The following is a 23060-nucleotide window of genomic DNA, read 5'->3' as shown; positions in this document are numbered from 1 at the left end:
AACGCCGAAATAACAACTGAATGAATTTGTGTGTGTTTCTTAAATGTACCTTAACGCCAAAATACCACAATCAAACCTAACCTTACCTAACCTAACCTAGCGTAATATAACCTAACCTAACTTAACCTAGCCTATCCTAGCCTAGCCTAACCTAGTCTAACCTAACCTAGTCTAACCTAACCTAGTCTAACCTAACCTAGTCTAACCTAACCTAACCTTTGTGGCAGTCCTGCAATGACATTTTTCGGCGTTAGTGTATTTCGGCGTTGTAATTCGGCGTTGTGGTACACAACAGTTTTCTAGCGGTCGGCGTTGTGGTCAATTTGGCATTTCGGCGTTGTGGTATTTCGGCGTTGTGGTGCGTCCCCGTGTGTTGGTACGCACAAGCAATATTATTGCGAGCACCAGAGCCGTCCAGTGGAAAGAAAGGAAGAAAGGCACGGGGGCACATAATTTTGTAACCCCCTACCCCCTTTTCCCCAATACTTCAAAAACCTAAAGTAAATTTTTTTTTTCAAAGCAGTCATGAGGACTGCCGACAGAAGTGAAAACGTTTTCGCAATTTTTACGAAAAATATTATCACACAACAAATTTGTTTTATCACGTTAGTAAAATAACTCATAAATTACTATAAAATACGCATTTCATAGTAATTGTAGGTATTAAAAAAATAAATAATGATGTTCTTAATTTTCAGGTTATATTGCTACAAAGACTGTTTTCCACACAAAATCGAGGATCTAAAATAAAAAAAATATTAAAAATAGATATTTAAAAAGAATAACAATATAATGTACACAACATTTTTTCTTAGACTTCAAATGATAGAATTAATAATACCTAATAGAAGTAACTATTATTAATATTAATAATAGCATTAAGAAAATACAAATATATTTTGAAATAAGAAATACTAACTTTGGAAAATTTAATTGTGTAACATAAGAAAATGTTTTTGATAAAAATCAGAGACTTTATCGCAATTTTTACGAAAAAATATTATCACACAACAAATTTGTTTTATCACGTTAGTAAAATAACTCCTAAATTACTATTAAATATGCATTGCATAGTAATTGTAGGTATTAAAAAAATTAATATGATCTACATTTTTATGTTATATTGCTACAAAGACTCCGTTTTCTTCGTTAAGTCAAACTATATATCTATATGAGAATATTAATATATTTTATACTCACTTTTTATTGCACTGTAATCGTATACTTAAGATTTAAAATAAAAATTGAACAAAAACACAATTTTAACACTGTACACACATTCGATTCAAATACGCACAGCACTGATGTACAGGGACTGAAGACGCGTACTGGCTATGCGCGCACCACTGAATGTATATATATATATATATATATATATATATATATATATATACATTCACGTTATGTGACCATGTCGATGACGACTTACATGAATTTACTCCCTATCCAAACCTTCCTATAGAAGTTTTCATTTAAAAAATTACAGTGTGCGTATTCCAGTTCGGACAACCGTCGCCATGTCACTTCCGGGAACAAGTTAGTAACGTAAGGACGTATGCATAGACATACTTCAGGCGAATCTGAACACGGCCAAGGGATAGTGGCTGTCACTCTGAAGGCTTCAGAAGAAGCGGAACGCCAAAGCCAGAGGGTGCAAATTCCCGCGGTGTCACTCTAAGTATTGAGATACAACTGATGACCGTAAAATGCCTTTCACTAAATATTCAATAAAGGAATAATGCTGGAAGATTATTTTTAAACTTTTTTTTCCTTCAGATATTTATGAGCAAATATTTTTATTTTAAATATCACTATAGAAGTTCAATCGTACGCATTGCCAACCTGTGGGATTTCGGATAATTTAGTTTTGAATGTTTTTCTGAACTCTTTGGCATCAGCAAATAACGCGTGGAAAATTTATAGCACAAAATTTACCAACGTAAATCAGTTTACAATGCTCGTATTAGAAATCAACTGTGGGATTTGCAAGAACACAAATAATCACGTGAATATGAAATAAAACCACACGAGGGATCAATTCAAATATGCAAATACACGGTTTTGCAGCAGTTTTCCAGACGTTAACATTTTTTAGATAAATTCCCATGTCGAGATTTACTTTAAAATATTTATTTGGGATTGCGCTTTACTTGTTTATTTATGTATAACCATACGTGATAGAGGTTGGATGCAATATGTGTGTGTATTTATCCTATCTGAAAATTACACAAGGTTTACCCTTTTTGGTGATTGACATTCATTTCCTTGCTTGAATCGCACGGATGCATTTGATCCATTTTTGCTCCAAAGAACTATTTATGTGCTGAGTTTTTTTTTCCGCCACAGTAAATTGACTCGTCTATTAATTAGGTGTTGCACCAATTGGTGAAGTTTTTTTCTTCCCCTTTCATCTTCGAATGAAATTAATTGCTGTGGGAGTTGAAGGTCGCAGTTGATGTCTCTCAAGACTGCTCTGTTTGTCTGCGCGTTCGATGAAGCAGTTGACGTCACATTAATAGTGTGCTTGGTGGGAATGTAAATATCCATCGTGAAATTGAGAGCAAAAAAAAATAAATAGTTTTTTGATTGGTAAATGTTTACTCATACAAGTGAGTTGCCTAATTATATAATTATCTTTATCTCATTGTTTATAATTATTATAATTAACAATACTCTAAGATTATTTTCACACATTTTCACAAGAAGAAGACATTTAACAATAACACCATCATTGGCTTTACATTTATGATTATAATTTATACTATTTGGATGACTAAAAAATACAAAAAAAGTATATGTACACCTCTACAGAAACCCCAACGGTTTTAAAACCATTCATAGTATGTATTGAAACTATTAGAATCGTAATCCGACCGACTTGATCGGTACGATTAACTGCAAATATAATTGCACGACATTTAATCGTGAAGTTATTAGGAAACACAAAAATAAAAGTAACATTTATTATATTACCTATTTATTAAAATAATATTATTAACATTAGAAACATCAGTAGCTATTATTTAATGATATTTATTTGGTTTTAAGAACATCATGTGCGAGAGAAGTTAACTAATGCGAGAACTAACAGCAAAGTGCGTTGTTACAAGATGGTGACATTGCAGGGAGTGGGAAAACCTTATATGCAGCACAGCTTTAACGATTTCACGAATAATTCTACACAGGGGGCAGACAATTTACATTGATGTATTTGTGAATATTTAATCAAGTATTTAAATTTAAGTTTGGAGGCTCAGTCATCCGCCGAGAAAGACGTTTTACATGAAAAATGCTTTTTTTTTTTTTTTTTTTTTTTTAGGTGCGATTAAGTATTTTTCAAAAAAAATATATTTTCTTTTTATGTTCAATGTGACAACGGACATTGCAATAAACTGAAAGTTAAGAACAGGTTATTAGATTTGTGTGTCTGGAATGTAAAACTTTGAAATATAAACATAAAATAACTTTTTTACATAGCAAACCGCAATCGTGCTTAAAAGTACGAGAGTCAGTCCGTGTACGTTCAGTACATATTTCATTTTTAAATGTTGTTGTTTTCGATACAAATAAATTTAAAAAAAAAACCGAAATAGCAAAAAAATAGATATATATTTCTGTATTTTAAAGACACATTATTTTATGTGAATTCAAGTGACATCAAATAAGTGTACTACAAACGTGTGCCCCCCCTCCCCTTCCCAAGACGTCAATGACAGATGATGCGCGGAAAGGGCACGCTAGTGGCGCGGCGATCTGGCAACGCCGCGGTCGGAAGTGCTTCTCCCGCGCTCTTCCGGCAGTGACGTCGCTCGCTGATCGCCGCCTCGGCAGGTGACGTCACGGAGCGAAAACGTGCTGACTGGGGCGGAGTGAGTTGTCAGTGTAACCACTCACCACCAGGGGCGCTTGCGTCCCTGGTCAAATATTCCAGACACAAATAAAATTCAAAGCGGACCACGAGTCCAAGTGCCCAACCCCCGCATGGTAGACTCTTTTCTACTCTGTCCAACACTTCATCCAGACCATCCTCTATCTCCTGTAAATTCCTATACGTAATGCATGCCAATTTGCATCCCACATGAATGTGCCCAGGGTTTTCCCTGTCTCAATGCAGGTTTTACCTGGGCCCAACCTATCTCTAGTTATAGTCTAGATTTAAGAGTGAGGGGAGTTAGTCATGGCGCCAATCGCTGCCATGGCTGGCCAATCCCCTCCTAGCACATGATGCATGCGACCCTCTCCCTGCATGGCTAATCCCAGCATTACTAGGCGTATAGGCTTCGGCCTGAGACGCACTTAGGTCCCTCCCTAACCCGGACCCCTCCAAAATACACTTAGTTTTAGTTAGGTTAGAAAAAAAATCTTCCTACCACTGGCTGTTCTGTCGAGCACCCACACTCCACAGACGACAGATCCACAAAATTAACTACGAGGACAGTCAGTGGCGAACAGGAATTATTTCGGTGGCGGGGCCCTTAAAAAAAATAGACGAAAAATTAAAATTTAAACACGTGTATTAAAAAAGTTACTTTACTATTGACACTACCATAATGACATATGGGCGTGCAGTAGTAGTAGCTGTAGGGACTGGTTCTCGGACAGTAAAATACTGTCTTCACTGATATTTTGCAAATTTTTTTTATAACTTCGGGGGGGGGGGGGGCACGGGAGGTTGTTCACACATCCCCCCTTCAGCCCTGCATCCGCCACTGGATGAGGATACTTCATGCTCATTTCTAAACGTAACTGTGAAACGTAATAACAACCCCAAAAATTTGGTCAAAAGACAACTTTTTTTTTTATTATTGATGTGTAACAACTTAGCTCCCGGTATACGGCATTTGGTGGGAGTAGTTTTGTTAATGCGACGGAAGTCGAGGAACGGGAATGTGTAACAACCACGGTGCTGCCATCTGTATTGGATGCGTGAATCTACGTTTTTCAAGGACCCAGGGAACATTTAAAGTATTATCCTCCGATGAATCCTAAGATTTGCGTCCTTTGTAGTGGTCCAAGATAACTTCTCGTAGCTATTACGAAATCAATCAAAAGCGTGGATTTAACGAAACGATGAATCGGGAGGTGGGCAGGCTGGTGCCTTCGTGCGAGTAACGGAACACGGCCTATCACGACGCTTTATCAATTCTCTCTTCCCCCCCCCCCCCCCAGGAATCACGATAATAGCTTTGGCACTTGGAGCGCAATCAAAGGATTAAGACGTCAGAACAAGCCACTCAATGTCAATGGAGATGTTCCGAGGTCGCATCGGCCAGGAATACCAACCTGAGTCTGAGGAAGAAGACTTCATGTCTTTAGCAAGTCTGTGTCAAGTAAGGCAGTGACTGCTCTTAATTCCTTCTTTCGATGGCTTGCAGCTATGTGTCTATAAAAAAAAATACTTCTGCGCTGAACAACAAATGTAAAAAAAAAAAAAAAATTGTTGAATAATTTTTGGCATATTGACATTCGGTATACTCTCTTTCCGTCGAACAAGTCTTGGTCTACTGTCGTGCCACCGTATCTCTAATTGGTTCTTTGTAAACGCAGTTTTGTAATTAAGGACTCGTCGTGCGAAGGAAAACTATAAGATTTGAGTGCTTACCATAACATTATATATGGCGGTGAAACAAAGATAAAATTGTAATGCAAGGCCTTGAATGTTTTCAAGTATCTACACCGGGTGTAATCTTGAAACACGCGATTCAGCAATTTTCACTCTTCTTAAACATACTTACAGTTTTAAAACTAAACAGAACCAACTACTCATCCGCAATCACATATTCGTAACTGCTTTTCGTAAACAGAATCCCACTCGGATATCCTGGGCAGTTTTAAAATGGCGTGATTTTTTTATTTTATTTCTGAAGTTCTGTACACCGTGTCATCGTGTGACTACGGCGCGATTTGCAGCAGTGGGGATGTAGTGAAAATTGTGGTTAGAAGTGTCAGAAATAATTATATCTTGCAGCCTTTATTGGTGCAAACACTTACTTTGAGATTGTTAATGTTAACATGCGTTATTTTTTTCTCTTTCTTTCTCTCTCTCTCTCTCTCTCTCTCTCTCTCTCGTACTTTGAGTAATAGGAGTAAAAGCCTTATTGCTTGTACAGCTAGCTTCTCGTGTGAACTTCCTTAAGAGTTGAAGCATTGAACTGATGGGTTGTCGGCAGTAGTGCCACTTCACTCGACGGGCCCTGGGCTATTTACTTTTATAGAGGCCTTCCCTGGAAATTTTGAAAAATTTACTCTTTCAAACAAAATTTAAAGCCAGCTTGGAACTTCGGTTTCAACGATGGTTTTGTTAATTTATCTTAAAAAATTTCAATATTCTTTCCTGAAAAAATTATCCTCGAGTCTGTTTTGTAATTATTGCTTACGATCAAATCCTTGTAATAAAATATTTGAAGTTTTTTTAAAATGTGAAATCATGAATTGAAATTGGTGGCGACCAGTACCTTCTTAAATTCGCATGCAAATGAAATTTTAATTTTATTTATCTCGTATGTATTTTTTAACAGAAACCTAGACAAAACAAATGAAACAAAAATCTGAAACACCACCTTGGGGCTATAAACTATGGTTTAGAATGCATCTGTGTTCATTTTTTAAGTATAAATGCTGGCACGTTAGGTGACTTCTTCCTTGTAAAACGTGTTAAAGAACTGTTCAGTTTTATTTTTCCTGCTCGTTTAGTGAAGATTTCGAAGAATACCAGCTATTTATTGAAGGCGTTAGCACGTTGCGACGTCCGGAAAGTTACTACCTAGTTTATCGTTTCGTGTTTCCTAGGCCCCAAAACCCCTCGCAACTCAAAAGAATGGATAATGTGTATGTAATTACGTAAATATTATAAGTCATGTAGACGATAGCCGCCATAATTTTGCAAAAATTTCTCCCAGACTGATACATCACATACAAACATGGAAAATCTTGGTGTAGTTCGTTAATATAAACATTTGAGCAAATGGGTTAGAAATGATGTTTTAAAAAAAAAATAGTGAAAAAACAAATTAGTTTTTGAAAATAAAAAAAAATTGAATTTATTATAATTCCTAAGAATAGTATAGAAAACTTTTTCTTTGACAAATTTGGTCTCATTGAAACCGTCAGCTGATTATCGGGTGTATTATCAGGGGATGATTGCTTAATATCTGTGTGCAGTAAAATGTAGTTAATTTCACAAGGTTATTTGTTTTAGTTTTATTCATGACCCTTGAGATGCGTGGATTTCTATTTAGTTTGCGAATCAGTCAAATTAATACTTTTAATCGGGGACTGCATTAGTAATAATCAAAGGCCTAAAGGCCCTAAAACTAAGGTAGGATGGGTTTATCGTGTGAATATTCTTTCTCTTGTATTTTTATCTTTCCCCTTTCCGTGAGAAGATAGGTTTTTTTTTTTGCTCCAGAGACTAATGTGTGTGAAGTTAATTAAGGCTGTATCACTGCAGAACTAATTACGTTCTTTTTTTCTCACGACCTTATTTTCTACAACGCTTGGCTATTGTTTGCATTAAAAGCTTGAATCCTATTCTTTGGATTTCAGAATTAACCAGTAAATTATATCATGCAGTATATTATTTTCAAAAGTGTTCAGTTTTTTCTATTTTATAAAATATTTCCCTAAACCTGTTTTTTTTTGTTAAAAAAAGTGTGGGTTTTTATTTAGTTGTATTTCTGAAGAAAAAAAATATTGTTGATAGTATTTCTCATATACAGGCTACTTTATTTCAGTGTTTGATGTGTTTCGTACTTGAAGTAAAATAACATGGCCTATGCGTTTTATCTTTTTTGCTTAGCACATCAGAGTAAATAGCACCTTGTAAAAATATAAACATATAGATTAAGTCAAATTTAGATCGGCAAACCTCAGTTGTAGCATTGAATATGTATATACATATACATATTCAATGGTTGTAGGCTTATCAAGAAAAAATAAGTTAAACATAATGATATATTTTCTAAAGCGATTCTCTATGTATTTGTACGGCTTTGAAGTTGGAGCTGAACATATTTGTTATTGTAATTAATAGTCTGGCTAATATTCAACTGAAAAAAGTTTTACAACCACAACAAAACTCGTCGCTGCCGAAATATAATTTCATTGAAATAATTGGAGGCAAAAGCTAATATTTTACATAGGTTTTTCTGACGTGTTGCTATTCCCAAAATATTTCAAAGAAAGAATAATTTACGTCAGCGACAAGTTTTGCGTTGGATGTCGAAATAATATCAAACTAACATTATTCAGCCGAGCAGTGTTCCCATAATAAATACTTTACTATCAGCAAAAAAAAAAAAGTTGTTCAACTTCAACTTCAAAGACTTTCACCAGCCTTGGACATCACTTTAGACCATAGGCCTAAGTCGTATTTTTGTTTTAGACTTTTTTTTTTACAGTGTATCTGCAGCCGATGTTTGTCAGTGGTATTCTGAATTATTCTGTATATGTAGGCCTATGACTCACACTGAGTTAAGATCCTAAATCATTATTACTCTGGGATTTCAACCCTGAATATTTGGCACAGAGAGAGGGCTATTTATCCACGAATTGGGCATTTAGGTGTAAATGGTGGGTTATGTAACTGCTTAAACTATATAAAAACTTTTCATAGGTGCAACAAAAACTGCAGGAAAACTTAGCACTGGATTTCGCGCTGTGTGTCAATCATTTCATTCGCGGTTAAAATAACACTTTGAAAACCTTGCTTTTCTTTTCTGGTTTTTTTCAGTCTGCAGAGTATGAAGTTACTAATATTCTTGTCATAATAACGCTTAGTCAACTGGAACATGTGCTCACCAGGCTATTTTCTTTTTAAGTAGGCTAAAATTTTGTGCGCTTGTAGGAAAGGTTGCAAGCATGATTTTCGAAGTTGTTTTAAAAGTCTTCGAATTAGCACAAATGGAACATCAGGGCGCTAAAAATTATTTCATTAAAATTTTTTCGAAGATTGTTGTTTGCGACAATCTGGCAACAGAGCAAACCGAAACAAGAACAGCGCCAATGGCGGAAAATACGTGAGACGCGCTATAGCAGAGGAGGCCGTGGTAGCGACCTCCCGGTTGTTATTAATTAATTAATTAGACGTGCTGCATCGACAGGCGGAAGGAAGACTCCGGCCTTTTGTGGGGGGGGGGGGGTTCCCCTCTCCCCTCTCACACCCGGACCAACGCCTTCAATGATGGCGTCAGTTGCGGCTATCGCTGGCTCGTCTCCCAGCCGGACGCTGTGTCTTATCGGCGTCGCTTCCATCCGGTCACGTGATTGGGCAGAGCCGCGGTTATCACCCGGATTCGTTGGATAGCGATGCACACACATTTGCATCTGCTTCGCGGTGATAATCGGTACGGACCGGAAAAAATATTCCTGGTTTCGATGACCTCAAGGATAGAATTCACAACCTTTTACGTACTCGAGAAAAACGTCACCTTTTCACTGGCTGCTGACTTGCGAGACGTGTAGACTACGATGCTTCTTTTGTTAAAGGAATTTTCATCGGTTAACAGTCCTTTGGATAAACTGTGGCCCTGTCACAGAAACAGTATGAAGGTAAAAAAATATTTTGATTCCAGCCGGTCATGGAATGGATCAGTGAATTTATTCCGTTCTCTGATGATCGGACAACAGTGCTCTTCACACGTCCTTGACGCCAGTTATGAACTAGTAGAAGGGGTTCTCCCAATCACCTGTAACTCGACATAGGAGGACGTGATCTTGTTATCGACCAACGAGCATTTTAAATAAAGGCTTGATCATACATATGCAGGAACACGAAAAATTCACAGGTTCATAGACCTCTTAGGATTGATCCCACAGTCCTCTGAGTACTCAGGCAAACATAACCTGTCCATTGGCTGCTGACTCGTAAAAAGTCTCTTTCTCTCTCTCTCTCTTTCTCTCTCTCTCTCTCTCTCTCTCTCTCTCTCTCTCTCTCTATATATATATATATACATGTATATATTCTTCGTTAAATTTCGTGTCCTAGTTTCGTATTATAAGTATTTGTAACACGAAAAATTATGAATTTTTGAAGTCTTTCTTGCTACAACATAGTCGTTTCATTATATACCTACTTAGTTAATTTCGGTCTGCAAATTAAATGATTTGATAGTCGAAGTAGATGCTCGATCAGCGAATTCTACCGGCGGGTGCGAAAACTACACGTGATTCGCGTCGAGAAATGTAGTGGAAAACACAATTTTCGTATATATTTATCATTCTAGGCATTATTTAAAAGAATTCTGTATTAAATTTCGTGTCCGATATTCGTATTATAAGTGTATTTGGTACACGAGAACACGTGAATTTGCTCGTTACAGAGATTAGATGTTACATATCTCTGGCGAGTGCATTTAATTTTTTTTTTTGCCGACTATAAAATTTATGACCCACAATTTGCGAACACTCTGTATACTACGCTATAAGGAAGCTAAGTTGAGAAAATCAGACGATTGAAAACTGTTTCAGTCTAAAAATCATCGATAAGGAAAGATGGCGTCTTTCGACTGCTGTCCCTTCCGTTTGAGCTGAAAGTGAACACTGCGAGCGGCCCGGCGCGAGATTCCCGTGGGAGTGTGAGTCCGTGGAGGGGGGGGGGGGAGTCCTGTGTGGGGGGGAAGGGGGGGCTTCCTGCACACGCATGCGCGACTTGCAACGTTCCCAATCCCAAGCACTTCCTCCCTCCAACCCATCAAAATCCTCTTGTCACGTCTCTTTCACGTGCTTTCTCGTTGCGAATTTCCCTTTCATCGCCCGCGCTGCAACGACTTCCTCCGCCATATCTGCTCGCGCATCGGACTCGCTCCACTGTTTTGGGGGGGGGGGGGGGGAGGAGGGAGGAATTGAACCCGATACCAGCTCGTCGCAAAACACGGGATCACGAGTTTCAACGAGTATTGTGATCATTGATCCCAGCAGTCCCCGCATAATTATTAAGTTTTTTTAAAATGTTTTTTTTTTTACTATGAAAAATGTCCTGTATATTAAAGTAGACACCGGAAATATTCACGGATTCATTTCGTGATTGGCTGGAAAGTTATTTCTTTTAAACAATTGGGTTACCAACTTTATCTACCACATATTTTGGTTGCGTGGCACTACCCTTAATTATTCAAATGCAATAATTTTGCTACGGTGACGTATTTCGCGGCGGTTGTAGCACTTAATTTAAACATATGCAATGTGCTCAGTGTTATATCGTAAATATTTTATCTATTATTTATAATAAAAATATTCAACTCCAACTTCTGACACGTATTCCTGCCTTGGAAGAAACGTATAGATGTTTTCTACTTTATTTGCCGCACTGGACCTGCAACAGAAGTTTGTCAGACCCGCTCTGTGTACGTGCATGCACATCGGCGCGGAGAACCCCAAGTTGGTTTCCGACCTCTTATCTCGTGGAAGCAGACGTCGATAGTTGGAACGCTGGCAAGAAGTCGCGATTGTTCAGAGCGACTCGATCGTCGCTTGTCGTCGCCGTGGCAGCTCGATTGTGTCAGCTTCCCCCTGTTCGTCCTCTTGAGCCGGCTGAAGCCGCAGTCGAGAGAGGCTCAGCCTCCGCTTTGACTGTGGGCGAGCAGCAGTCCGTGATCGCATCCGATCAGGCGCGCCGGATGATGCCGGATGATGCCGGATGATGCCGGATGATGCCGGATGACGCCCGGATGACGCCGGATCCACAACCCGCTGCGCCGCATCGCAGGCTGCAAATGCAAGCACAGAAACCATATAAATACTTTTACAAGAGATTACCTTGGAAACCAGTTGCCAAGAAATTGGTAACATTACAAAAAAAAAAAAAGATATTGTAACTTTAAACAACACATGCCTACGATTATTTTTGCGTACAAGAAATACGTTCTTCGAGGGTAATACTGAATATTTCGCACGAAAATTGTCGCATGATTTTATATTTTTAATTTATCTTTCATTCAAGCATATATATATTTTTCAAACCATGTCTAGTATTCGTCGGCCGACTGCCTGTTGCCATAGCTGAGCCATTTCTCCCAGAGAGATCAATCCCAGGGTGTTGGCCAAATGTGGACAGACGGTCTACAACAGCATGTCGATCAAATGATTTTCGGTTCACTGTCGCGGTCCATCTACCAACTTTAATTTTAGTTGCGATCACGAAGACGTGCGAAACACTATACACAGAAAAAAAAAAATTTCTGTTATTTTTGCAAAACATTCGTTTGGGAACCATTTCCCAAGAAATAGTTGTGATACCACAATAAAGATATTGTAACTTTGTACAATAAATTGCCATCATTATTTTTGTATGTACGAAAAAAGTTTTTTTTTCCGAGATAATACTGAGTATTTCTTACGAAAATTAACGCAAAATTGTATATTTCAATTGATGTTTCATTCAAGCATTTTTTTTAAACCACGGAAAAGATGATCGATCGTACATTCGACAATTTGACTTTGTTTTGTTTTATCATGATTACCTATTAATGTTCTCAGTTAATACCTATTCAGGGAACGGTTTACGAACACAAAGCGTAAATGCCTGGGTAAGAATCCTAACCCAGTGTAACTACGAACGCTATTTTGTAATGATACTTCTTTTCATTTAAAGGTACAAATTTACAAATGTCTATAATTTTACATGAATATTTCTTTTCCATTTCCCCCCCCCCCCAAAAAAAAACAGTATACCATTATAAAAAGAACGATTGCTTGCGAGTAAGGTATTGATGTTACACACCTGACGTAATTTACAAAATACTTTTACGACTGAAAGAAGAAAAGAAAATCTTCGGAGCGAGGTGAAGCAGTGATAGGACATAGTTCTCGCCGTCAACAGAGTCCCGGGTTCGAACCCCAGACTGTTCTTCTTCATGTCTGTTTCCTCAGGCACGTGCTGGCATTAGGCCTAGTTTATAAACTACGCAAGAGCACAAGAATGAAAGGCGCGCAAAATGTTCAGCAGCCAAAATTTAGACTACTGTTTTATAAACTACGCCAAGGCGCAGTCAAGTAATGCAAGTATTGTTCAACTACAAACTTTATTGCGTTTTGGGTTGCAATTCTGGAATTTTAGTTTGTTTAACAAACACTTTAAAGGTTAATATTTCAACACCATAATTAACATTTTTTTTTTTATTTTTGACCCTTGAGACCTAGATTCGGGTTCGAGTGGTATATTCGAGGTACCTACTCTTTGGGATTAGACTTAAAGAATCGGATTCGAGAAAATTGAAATTTGGCCCATCACTAGTTATTAGATATCTATAAAAAAAATTGGCAATTCATTAGAACGTCTCTCGTTCAAACGCGAGCAAACTTAGCACGAGCTGTCGTCACTGCAGGCATACGGAGATGTCCTCGAAAGAGAGCGAGAGAGAGAGAGAGAAAGAGAGGTGGGAAGAGAGCGGGGTGGGAGCACCTCACGTCATCAGTACACGGGACCGATAATTGTCCCGCTAATTACCCGGGGGAGCCGGGGAACACGCCGAACATCCGAGCCCTCCGCGACGACCACACCAGCTCCTCTTCAGCCGCCGCTGAGTCTTCGAGGAGTACATGTGTGTCTCGAAACCGTGTTGCAATCGAGTCTTCGAATAGTACCTACATAATACCGCGAGACAGTGTTACAATCGAGTCTTCAGGAATACGCAATACTGCGAGTCAAATCGAGTCTTCGAATAGTACGTAATACCGCGAGGCAGTGTTACAATCGAGTCTTCGAGTAGTAAATAATACCGTGAGGCAGTGTTACAATCGAGTCTTCGAATAGTACGTAATACCGCGAGGCAGTGCTACAATCGAGTCTTCGAGTAGTATATAATACCGCGAGACAGTGTTACAATCGAATCCTCGAGTAGTACATAATACCGTGAGACAGTGTTACAATCGAGTCTTCGAATAGTACCTACATAATACCGCGAGATAGTGTTACAATCGAATCCTCGAGTAGTACATAATACCTTTGAGACAGTGTTACAATCGAGTCTTCGAATAGTACCTACATAATACCGCGAGGCAGTGTTACAATCGAGTCTTCGAGTAGTACATAGTACCGCGAGACAGTGTTACAATCGAGTCTTCGAGTAGTACATAGTACCGCGAGACAGTGTTACAATCGAGTCTTCGAGTAGTACATAGTACCGCGAGACAGTGTTACAATCGAGTCTTCAGGAACACGCAGTGCTGCGAGACAGTGTCACAAGTCTCCCAGTGATAGGTAACAAGGAGTGACAGTGTCACTATAGAGTCTACGGGGAGTCACCAGTGTCCTCCAGTGATCGCCCGCCGAGAAGCAGGCGCAACATGCGGCACATGTGTGTCGGACTGGCGGCCTTCGTCGACTGCAACTACTGCTGGGTGAGAGCAATGTTGCCAACTGACTGTATTTGCGAATTGCTACACGGCCGACGTCACTTATTGCTAGGGGCCTAGGGCCATGCATATTTCGCGAAAAGATTCCGAGACTAGCTGAAAGTTAAAACACTCTAGCATCGTATATGTGTTTCGTGATTGGGTGAGTTTCTTCCAGGTACATCTCGATTGTTACTTCACCAATCTCAGTAATTCAGCGCGCAAGCAAACGCGTCCTGAGTGGCTCGTTCAAATTAGGCGACGACTTTTCTCGCAGACGGCCGCCAATCACAAGGAATAAACCGCTGGTTAGGGTATACTTTGTTACAGTTTAATAGGCGTTCGGATTTATTCGCAAAAAATGCCTGCCCCTACTTATTGCGTTTCACTACAGAGGATGACTTTTACTTTAGTTTAACGCATTGGCGATTAATCGTTACGTCATCATAAATATGGGCTTTTCCGTAGCCCTCAGATTTCTAGAAAAAAATAATGAACGACAGGCCAACACTCGTGAGCAAAACGCATGTTTTGTCTTATTGGCTTTAAATTTTTATGTTAGCATGTTTTTTTAATTTTTGTGGGCTTTTGTTATACAATGGAAAACTACAATAAAAATATTTATGATTGGAAACAGTTTTAAATAAAACCGAGACAATTTATCTTTTACACGTATTTTTCGTGATATAGTCTGATTGTTCATTAGACTGCAATAAGGAATGCCTGCGCTAGCGATTGTTCCCTTGTGATTGGCGGCCGTTTGCAAAAGAAGCCATCGCCCTGTTTGGCCGGGCCATTCAGGACGTGTTTCCTTCCACACTGGATGGCTGTGATTGGTGTGCTGACAGTACACATGCGCCTGTAATAAGCCCAGCCAACTAAGAACCACAGACAGTGTTGCAATGTTTTAACTCATTGCTGGTATGAAAATCTTTTTTTGCGGAAAATAAACTTGCACTGATAATATTTTATTACAAACCTTCCATATATCAACAAACACATTCGGTTGTATTTTTTTTTTTTTTTACGTAAATTTGAACATTGCATTGTCGTGGTAGCCTAATTATAGCTAGCGAGCATATAAATGTCGCTAATCGTGACTCCGTGGGTGTTATTTACAAGGAAGTTTCCTTCCGTTTATTCATATTTTTGAGAAACACGTTTATGTGTATGTATGTATATACATATAATTTAAGCTGACGCTAGTTTTTCTGTTATATAGCTGTTTTATACACGTACCATAAAATACTGAAATCATATCGTAATAATACAACCGTTTACTGAATACAAAAAATGATACAAGTTCTTTAAATGCTTAGCTTCAGAGGGTTCATTTAACTTCGGTGTGTATTGTATATACGGCTATGAATAAAGAAATATACTTTGCCAGAAAGTTGTGACGAAGCGAGAAGTTTCAGTGTTTGAAGAGAAGTTTAGATAAGTCCTCCAGGGTTGGTTGACTTAAGAATTGAGAGAAACGTAGAGAGTAAGAATAGCTTATGTAAACAGATTGTACCTTTGGAGGACCGTAAGAACCGCGATTAACTTTTCATATGACTGAAGAGTTAAACAGCGATCTATCATACACTTGACTGGGAGTGGTCTTTGTTTGCCGAGTACTTCGATGGTTAAGCTCGGACGAGGTAAATAATATTGTTTATCATTACTGCACAAATACTTTTCTGTAAGTGGTCCTTTACAACTTACTTCGTCTATAAATCGACTTTTTTTAAATAGTACTTTAGTTACTATGGTTTTAGTAACTCTATAATAGTGATATTCTTAAGATTTTACTAAGAACATTTACGTTTGCCAGTTTTTGGGTATTTCTGAAATATGTGTTGTATTTTTGCATAGGCGTGTGTGTATGTGTGTGTGTGTGTGTATATATATATATAGTCTGAGGTTTTAAAGTAAAATGTATAATATTGTGGGTGCCATGGAAGTATCGACGAAGAATGTGATCTGAAAAGAATGTAATATTTCTGAAGTAGATTCCTTACAGAATCTCTCTCTCCCTCTCTCTCTCTCTCTCTCTCTCTCTCTCTCTATCTATCTCTCTATGTCTCTCTCTTTTAATCACACTCGTGATGATGTCTTGGTTTTACTAAAAATGCAAGTAGAACATATCTGAAGCTCTATAAAATATATAACGTAACAAATTTTTTTAAAGATACTGTCATGTATACCCTGTTAATTTGTACTGTTTTTTTTATGTTTTAAGGCCCTACTAGTTAAAAATGCAATACGAAAAGGGAAAATTTTTTCACCATTTTTCGTTTAGAGCTAAACTTTCTGAGGTATAAGCCTACTTACAAGCATAGTTACTCTTAAGGCGTATGAGGCGCCCTTTGAAAAATGATGAGTATAACAAGCACTTTAATTTAATAACTAAGGCGTGTTACACTTATGTAGCTGTATTTCAAATGTTACTCTATTGTTACACTTCCATTTTTTTATTATATCTCTATGGAGTAGCCTAATATTTGTGCTTCATGATACGCTTGCCTCCGAGGTATACACATATGTTTGGGGTTACAGAGTGAGTCAGAGATGAGCGTAACAATATATAGGTAGAGCCCGGAAAAATTCGCGGTTTCAATGACCTCTAGAATAGACTCCATGATACTCTATGTACTGGGACAAATTGCACCTGCTCATTGGATACTGACTCGTGACGCGTCAACTGGGATGCTTGTGATTTGATACGTCTTTTGTTGAAGGTTTTTCATTGGCTTAGAGTCGTTCAGATGAACGGTGGTCCAATCGCTGACTCAGCATAAAGGTGTACGAGTTTGGAGTCTAGCCTATCGCGAAATGAACCCGCGATTTTTTCCGGTCTCTATATACAGGATGTCAGTAAGCCGCGGGTGGTATGAATCTAGCAAGAGTGGATGCCGTCCCCTCTGTGCAGCAAACTGAACGTGAGAGACAGGCTCTTACGAGAACGTTTGGGCAGAGGGGCTGAAGGAGGGAAGAAGTGGTTCGACGGCTGAAAGGTTAGCTCGCGGGTCTTCACGGCGCGGCCCGTTAGACGTCGCGTCGGCAGGTGATCCGGGCGTCTCGACGCCGCGTGCATGGGGCAGCTACGCCGACCTTCGAAGGGTCGATCCTGGGGGTCGTAAAGCCGCCACAGACTTTTTTTTGGGGGGGGGGGGGAGCTGGAAAACGACGGAGCAAACGCCGGCTGACACTTAGAGGGGCATATATCTCAACGCTCGTTAGACTGCAGTAATAAGGTGAGCCCCGCGCCAGCTATTTCCTCCTTGTGATTGGCGGCCGTCTCAAAGAGGAGGCGTTGCCTTTATTTGACTGCGTTATTCGTCGTAACACATTTTGAAATGATCATTTAATCTCTAATAATAACAAAGCTGTATGACGTCACGTTAAACTACCGTCCGTAAACCGACTTTACAGACAACCAATTTTTGTATAGAAAATAAAAACAGACAAAATTGTGTATTAATAGTCTTTATAAGTATCAGTAACTCCTTCTGGTAAATTATTCTGGTTGACACGTTATTGTTTTAAAAAGTGTGTTCCTTTTCCTTCCTACACTTAACCATACATGAACTCATTCCTTATTCCATCGAATGAGCTGAGTGAAGTCTTGCGCTTTGAAGAAAATAGGTTCGGTTCCCAGTTCTATTAGCCTGATTTCGGTCTTATGTGGTTTCCTGAAGAATCTCCAGGAAGATACTGTCCATAGGTCACGACCGATACCTTCTCCAGTGATGATTTGCTCGATTGTTCCTGTAACGAGACCTAAAGCTCGATTCAAAAGAAAAAGAGTATTCCCTATGCTTACAGATACTAGCCCAGACTTTATAATAATACCTGTAAATCCTAAATAGTAATATTTGATCTCGGAACCAGAATAACGGAAAAAAAAACTTACGTAAAAAGAATATAGGATAAAAACACAACCCACGTTCATTCAAATAAGTTGAAGAAAATTCAGAAATTTCAGTATTACTCTTTTTTTTAAATTTTATTTGAAGTTTCTTTCAAGAATGATTATTTTCAACCATGGAAAAGATAATCGAAAATTAAATAATTTGACTTTTTTTATGCTTATTAACGTGCGTAGTTAATGCTGGAAAGCTATTCAGGGAACCGTTTACAAAATAACTATAACTATTGGAGTTACTGGGACAACACAAAGCATAAATGCCCGGGAAAGAATCCGAACCCAGTATTACTGCGAACACTTTTTTGTAGTGATACAATTGTTTGGAAGTAAATGTACAAATTTAGAAATATCTGTGATTTTACACTAATATTTCTGTTCCATTTAAAAAAAAATACAGTGTATTTAAATGTCCATGTATTAACAGTATATGTGAATTGTGTACAAAGTGGTGGGCATGCATGCATATACCTATACTTATGTGAATATACTGCGTGAAGTCGCATTTTTTCCAGCTGATGGTACTGCGCCGTGTTTACGGGACATGGTCGCGTAGGTGAATCGTAGGGCGTGTGCGTTGAGGGAACAGGTTTAAAGCACTGTAGTTTTTGGACGTGAATGATTCACACTTACCGAACCATCAGCGGGCGTGGCCAAACACCATTTCCGCAAATGTCTTCGGGTGTGCGATATGGCGATGGTGACGCAAAATGGGTCATTTCAACTACGTCGCAGTTTGCCATCTCGTGACAATTCCTAACACCATGGACGTGGGTACCGATCTTTGGTCACTACCACCGTACTTTTCAATGGCGTGAGCAGGAGGGATTTTGGGGGGGGGGAGGATATATCCCCCCCCCCTTTCTTTAAATTTGGGGAGAAAAAATTTTAAAATATTTTTTTGGATTACACGTGATCCCCCCCACCCCCTCAATTTTTCCGAAAAATAATCCTTTAGCCGTCATATTACTTTTTGTTTCAGTGAATATCCTGTGTAGGTCTGGCGTATATATAACTCCGTAGGTGACGGATGTTATTCATCATCTTCGGATGTGACGCATCATCTGACAGGCGCAACTTGAATTCAGTGGCCTATCTACCCAGAATTTCAGTGACACATGTGGGGACCAGCAAAGTATAAGTATACTCATCCACGCGTTGATTCAGAGTGTTGGACGCAACATTCATTTTTACATCAGGGGAAACAGGAAAATCGTGGAATAGCCAGGGAACTTTTATGTTCCGGAAAAAAAAGTCAGAGAATAGCCAAGGATATATATTTATATGTATAAAATAAGATGTTGGTATGCATGTAATACGTTGATAAACTCGGACACCGTTTGACCGATCGCCATGAAAATTGGCACATCGAAGTGTTTTTTTTTTTTTTTTCATGGAGAAGGTTTTTATGCTGTCTATTTTGCTATAACTCGCCGCTAGATAGCGCTGCAGCTCATAAACTTCTAAACCGTTCAACCGATCGCCATGAAAATTGGTGTCCTAGATATTTGAACACAGAGAATATTTTCGTGGTGTCCATTTTGCTATAACTCGCCACTAGATGGCGCTGCAGCGCACCAACTTCTAAACTGTTCAAGCAATCGCCATGGGTAAACAGAAAATCATATCAAATAGCCATACAAACAACAATAATTGTGTGTCATTTCTCTGCGTCCACCACACTGTCATATAATGCTACCCATTGTGCTTTAACTCGCGGACAATATATCACCCTGTGTTCAGCCCGGGCAACGCCGGGTACTGCAGCGAATTCCATGTAAAGGAATCTTAAATGAAATTATAATCAAAGGTTTATCCTGTACCGCTAACTCATTAACTGTGTCATGAAGTTTGTATATTTGGTTAAGTTTTTTTGTTGTGTTGAAATGCTGGTATGCTAAGTATTTTTGGACAGGATCGAATTTCATGGCACGTGATGCTGAATACCGTCTGTTGTAGTGCATCGGAGTGTGAGGTGAGAAACAATGCTTTGTGCATAGTTTCCAGGCTTTGTTTCTGTGTGAACATTTTTGCCATTATATTAATGAATCCTCACGTCGTGACTACGGCAGTGTTGACAAATAGTGTGTGTCTAAGGTGAGTGGTGGGGGGTTTGGGGGTGGGGGAAATTCCATGTTTGTTGTTTGGTAAAGAAATAAAATGTTATATATATTTTTTTGGGTAGTGAAAAATTATAAAAGTCTGTGAGAAGTCAAGGAAAACCTTCTTTGAATGTTTCTTGAAACGGGGTAGATTAATTTTAATTTGTTTTTTTAAAGACTTACGCCATTGCTGAGCGTTATATAAATAAAGTTAAATAAATCCAAGGGAAAATAAGGGGAAATCTGTAAGTTTTTCTGGACAGCCTGTTTTTTGCAGATGTATTTTCCCCATCTCTGCCTCGCCCTTTGCAATCCCTCACAGATGTCTCTATGCAATCCCTCACAGATGTCTCTATGCAATCCCTCACAGATGTCTCTATGCAATCCCTCACAGATGTCTCTATGCAATCCCTCACAGATGTCTCTATGCAATCCCTCACAGATGTCTCTATGCAATCCCTCACAGATGTCTCTATGCAATCCCTCACAGATGTCTCTATGCAATCCCTCACAGATGTCTCTATGCAATCCCTCACAGATGTCTCTATGCAATCCCTCACAGATGTCTCTATGCAATCCCTCACAGATATCTCTATGCAATCCCTCACAGATGTCTCTATGCAATCCCTCACAGATGTCTCTATGCAATCCCTCACAGATATCTCTATGCAATCCCTCACAGATGTCTCTATGCAATCCCTCACAGATGTCTCTATGCAATCCCTCACAGATGTCTCTATGCAATCCCTCACAGATGTCTCTATGCAATCCCTCACAGATGTCTCTATGCAATCCCTCACAGATGTCTCTATGCAATCCCTCACAGATGTCTCTATGCAATCCCTCACAGATGTCTCTATGCAATCCCTCACAGATGTCTCTATGCAATCCCTCACAGATATCTCTATGCAATCCCTCACAGATGTCTCTATGCAATCCCTCACAGATGTCTCTATGCAATCCCTCACAGATATCTCTATGCAATCCCTCACAGATGTCTCTATGCAATCCCTCACAGATGTCTCTATGCAATCCCTCACAGATATCTCGCTCCGCAAGGAACATGCGTTTCACGAGCGGAACACGTCATCGATCGACCATCCTTCACAGACAGCAGTCGTGGCGGCTCGATCAATTGCTGTTGTTTATGGTCGGTGGGCGGTGATGGAGCTCGATCGATACCTGGACGGTCGATCACTGCAGCTAGTGCGAGCGACACTTTTCACTGACCCATGTGCAACGGTGGGCAAAGTGGTTCGATTATTTAAATTTAAAAAAAAATTACTCTTTTCTGAGTTAAATGCCATAGTTCTTAAGGGGGTTCCTCCCATTGCAGGTCAAGATGTTATATTTACAGTAATTACAGATAAACTTGTAGACTTTTTCAATTGTTTAGCTTTCACGAAATGAAAAATATATACAGCTCATACCTTTTGCATAATTAGCTGCCAAAGTTACATTTTTAACGTTTTTGGGTTGTACAAATAAGGAAAATTTAATTTATTGCAAAACTGAAACTTTTTAGGTTTAACTGCAATGCCACTGGCTACTTCAAGAAATGGTTTAAATTTCTTTCAGAAAATATTAATTAATTTTACCTGGTATTCCAAAATTCTCAAATTTGTTACGATTTTGAGAGCCAAGAAACATGAATTGAGTTTTTTTGATAGAAATACAAACCATATCATGAAGTAGCCAGTGGTATTGCAGTTAAACATAAAAAGTTTCAGTTCTGCAATAAATTAAATTCTCCTTATTTGTACAACCTAAAAACATTAAAAATGTAACTTTGGCAGCTAACTATGCGAAAAGTATGCGCTGTATATATTTTTTCATTTCGTGAAAGTTAAACAATTGAAAAAGTCTAAAAGTTGATCAGTGATTAATATAAATATAAAATCATGACCTGAAAAGGGAAGCACCCCCTTAATTCTAGAATGACCGAAATTGGATGAAGTCAGCCGTGTGCTAGCAGTAAAAGGTTTTTACAACGTAACATTGAGTTTTAATAACAAGTTTCAACACATTACAGTCCATATAATTAAAAAGAGAACAAGTCAAAGCTTGACTTTTAATCTTTTTCCGTGGCGGACTACAATTCATGTTGGGATGTTCCCACCAGGAGAACTGGCAACACAGCGTGTGTTAGCGATGTGTATGCGGACGATGACTTCTCTTGTTTGTTCCAGGAAAGTGATGGAGGTGTGTGTGTGTGTGTGTGTGACGTAGTGGGTGTCTCATGACGGTCCGCCCTTAGCGAGATTCATTTCTTCTCCCTTCCCCTGTTATCATTCCTTTTTACGACCTCTGCCTGCGCGACGCGGTTTTTCACCAATCTCCTTCGTTCCGCGTGTTTTACCAGAGGTATGCGGGCTCCTCTGACTAAGTAATAAGTAATAACATTGAATATATATAACGTATAGAAGTCGCGAGGGGATACGATTTATTTTGCCGGTTTTGGAATCCAAACTGAGGTAGTTGGAAGCTCCCCCGCCAGACAGCTCTGCTTTCGAAAAGAAGGCACTCGTGGTTAGTGTCTCCCACGCTAGAGCTCTATAGTATAGCTTGTCTCAAGGTCGCGCGCGTATTCTCTCTCTCTCTCTCTCTCTCTCTCTCTATCTTTTGTATTTTGTTTCCGTTGCTGTGTGGAGGGCCAGGGCATTGACATGGCGGGAGGTTATGCTCGTCAAAAAGATGCGTAAATATATTTAACACAA

The 23060-nt window shown here is 39.0% G+C and overlaps 1 protein-coding gene and 1 long non-coding RNA gene across 5 annotated transcripts in view; one reads left to right on the top strand and one right to left on the bottom strand.

The window, feature by feature from the left end:
- LOC134537803 (ral guanine nucleotide dissociation stimulator-like 1) overlaps nucleotides 1–23060 on the top strand; it is a 227102-nt gene that overhangs the window by 23720 nt on the left and 180322 nt on the right. Inside the window, exon 1 of one of the 4 annotated variants that reach the window (XM_063378615.1) lies at nucleotides 14243–14337. The exons of the other annotated variants lie outside the window; for them this stretch is intronic. Within the exon in view, the coding sequence (XP_063234685.1) occupies nucleotides 14284–14337 (54 nt within the window). The 5' untranslated portion in view covers nucleotides 14243–14283. Of the gene's footprint in view, nucleotides 1–14242; nucleotides 14338–23060 lie in introns of those variants that run through there. 4 annotated transcript variants of the gene reach the window in all.
- Nucleotides 3591–23060, bottom strand: part of LOC134537804 (uncharacterized) — a 108147-nt gene continuing 88677 nt past the window's right edge. Inside the window, exon 2 of the long non-coding RNA XR_010076046.1 lies at nucleotides 3591–11705. This is a non-coding gene — a long non-coding RNA (uncharacterized LOC134537804). The remainder of the gene's footprint in view (nucleotides 11706–23060) is intronic.

The sequence above is a fragment of the Bacillus rossius genome, chromosome 12 (genome assembly GCF_032445375.1).
Source record: "Bacillus rossius redtenbacheri isolate Brsri chromosome 12, Brsri_v3, whole genome shotgun sequence".
Lineage (NCBI taxonomy): Eukaryota > Metazoa > Arthropoda > Insecta > Phasmatodea > Bacillidae > Bacillus > Bacillus rossius.
The sequence above is the reverse complement of the archived record's forward strand: the minus strand, read 5'-3'. Positions and strand labels throughout refer to the sequence as shown.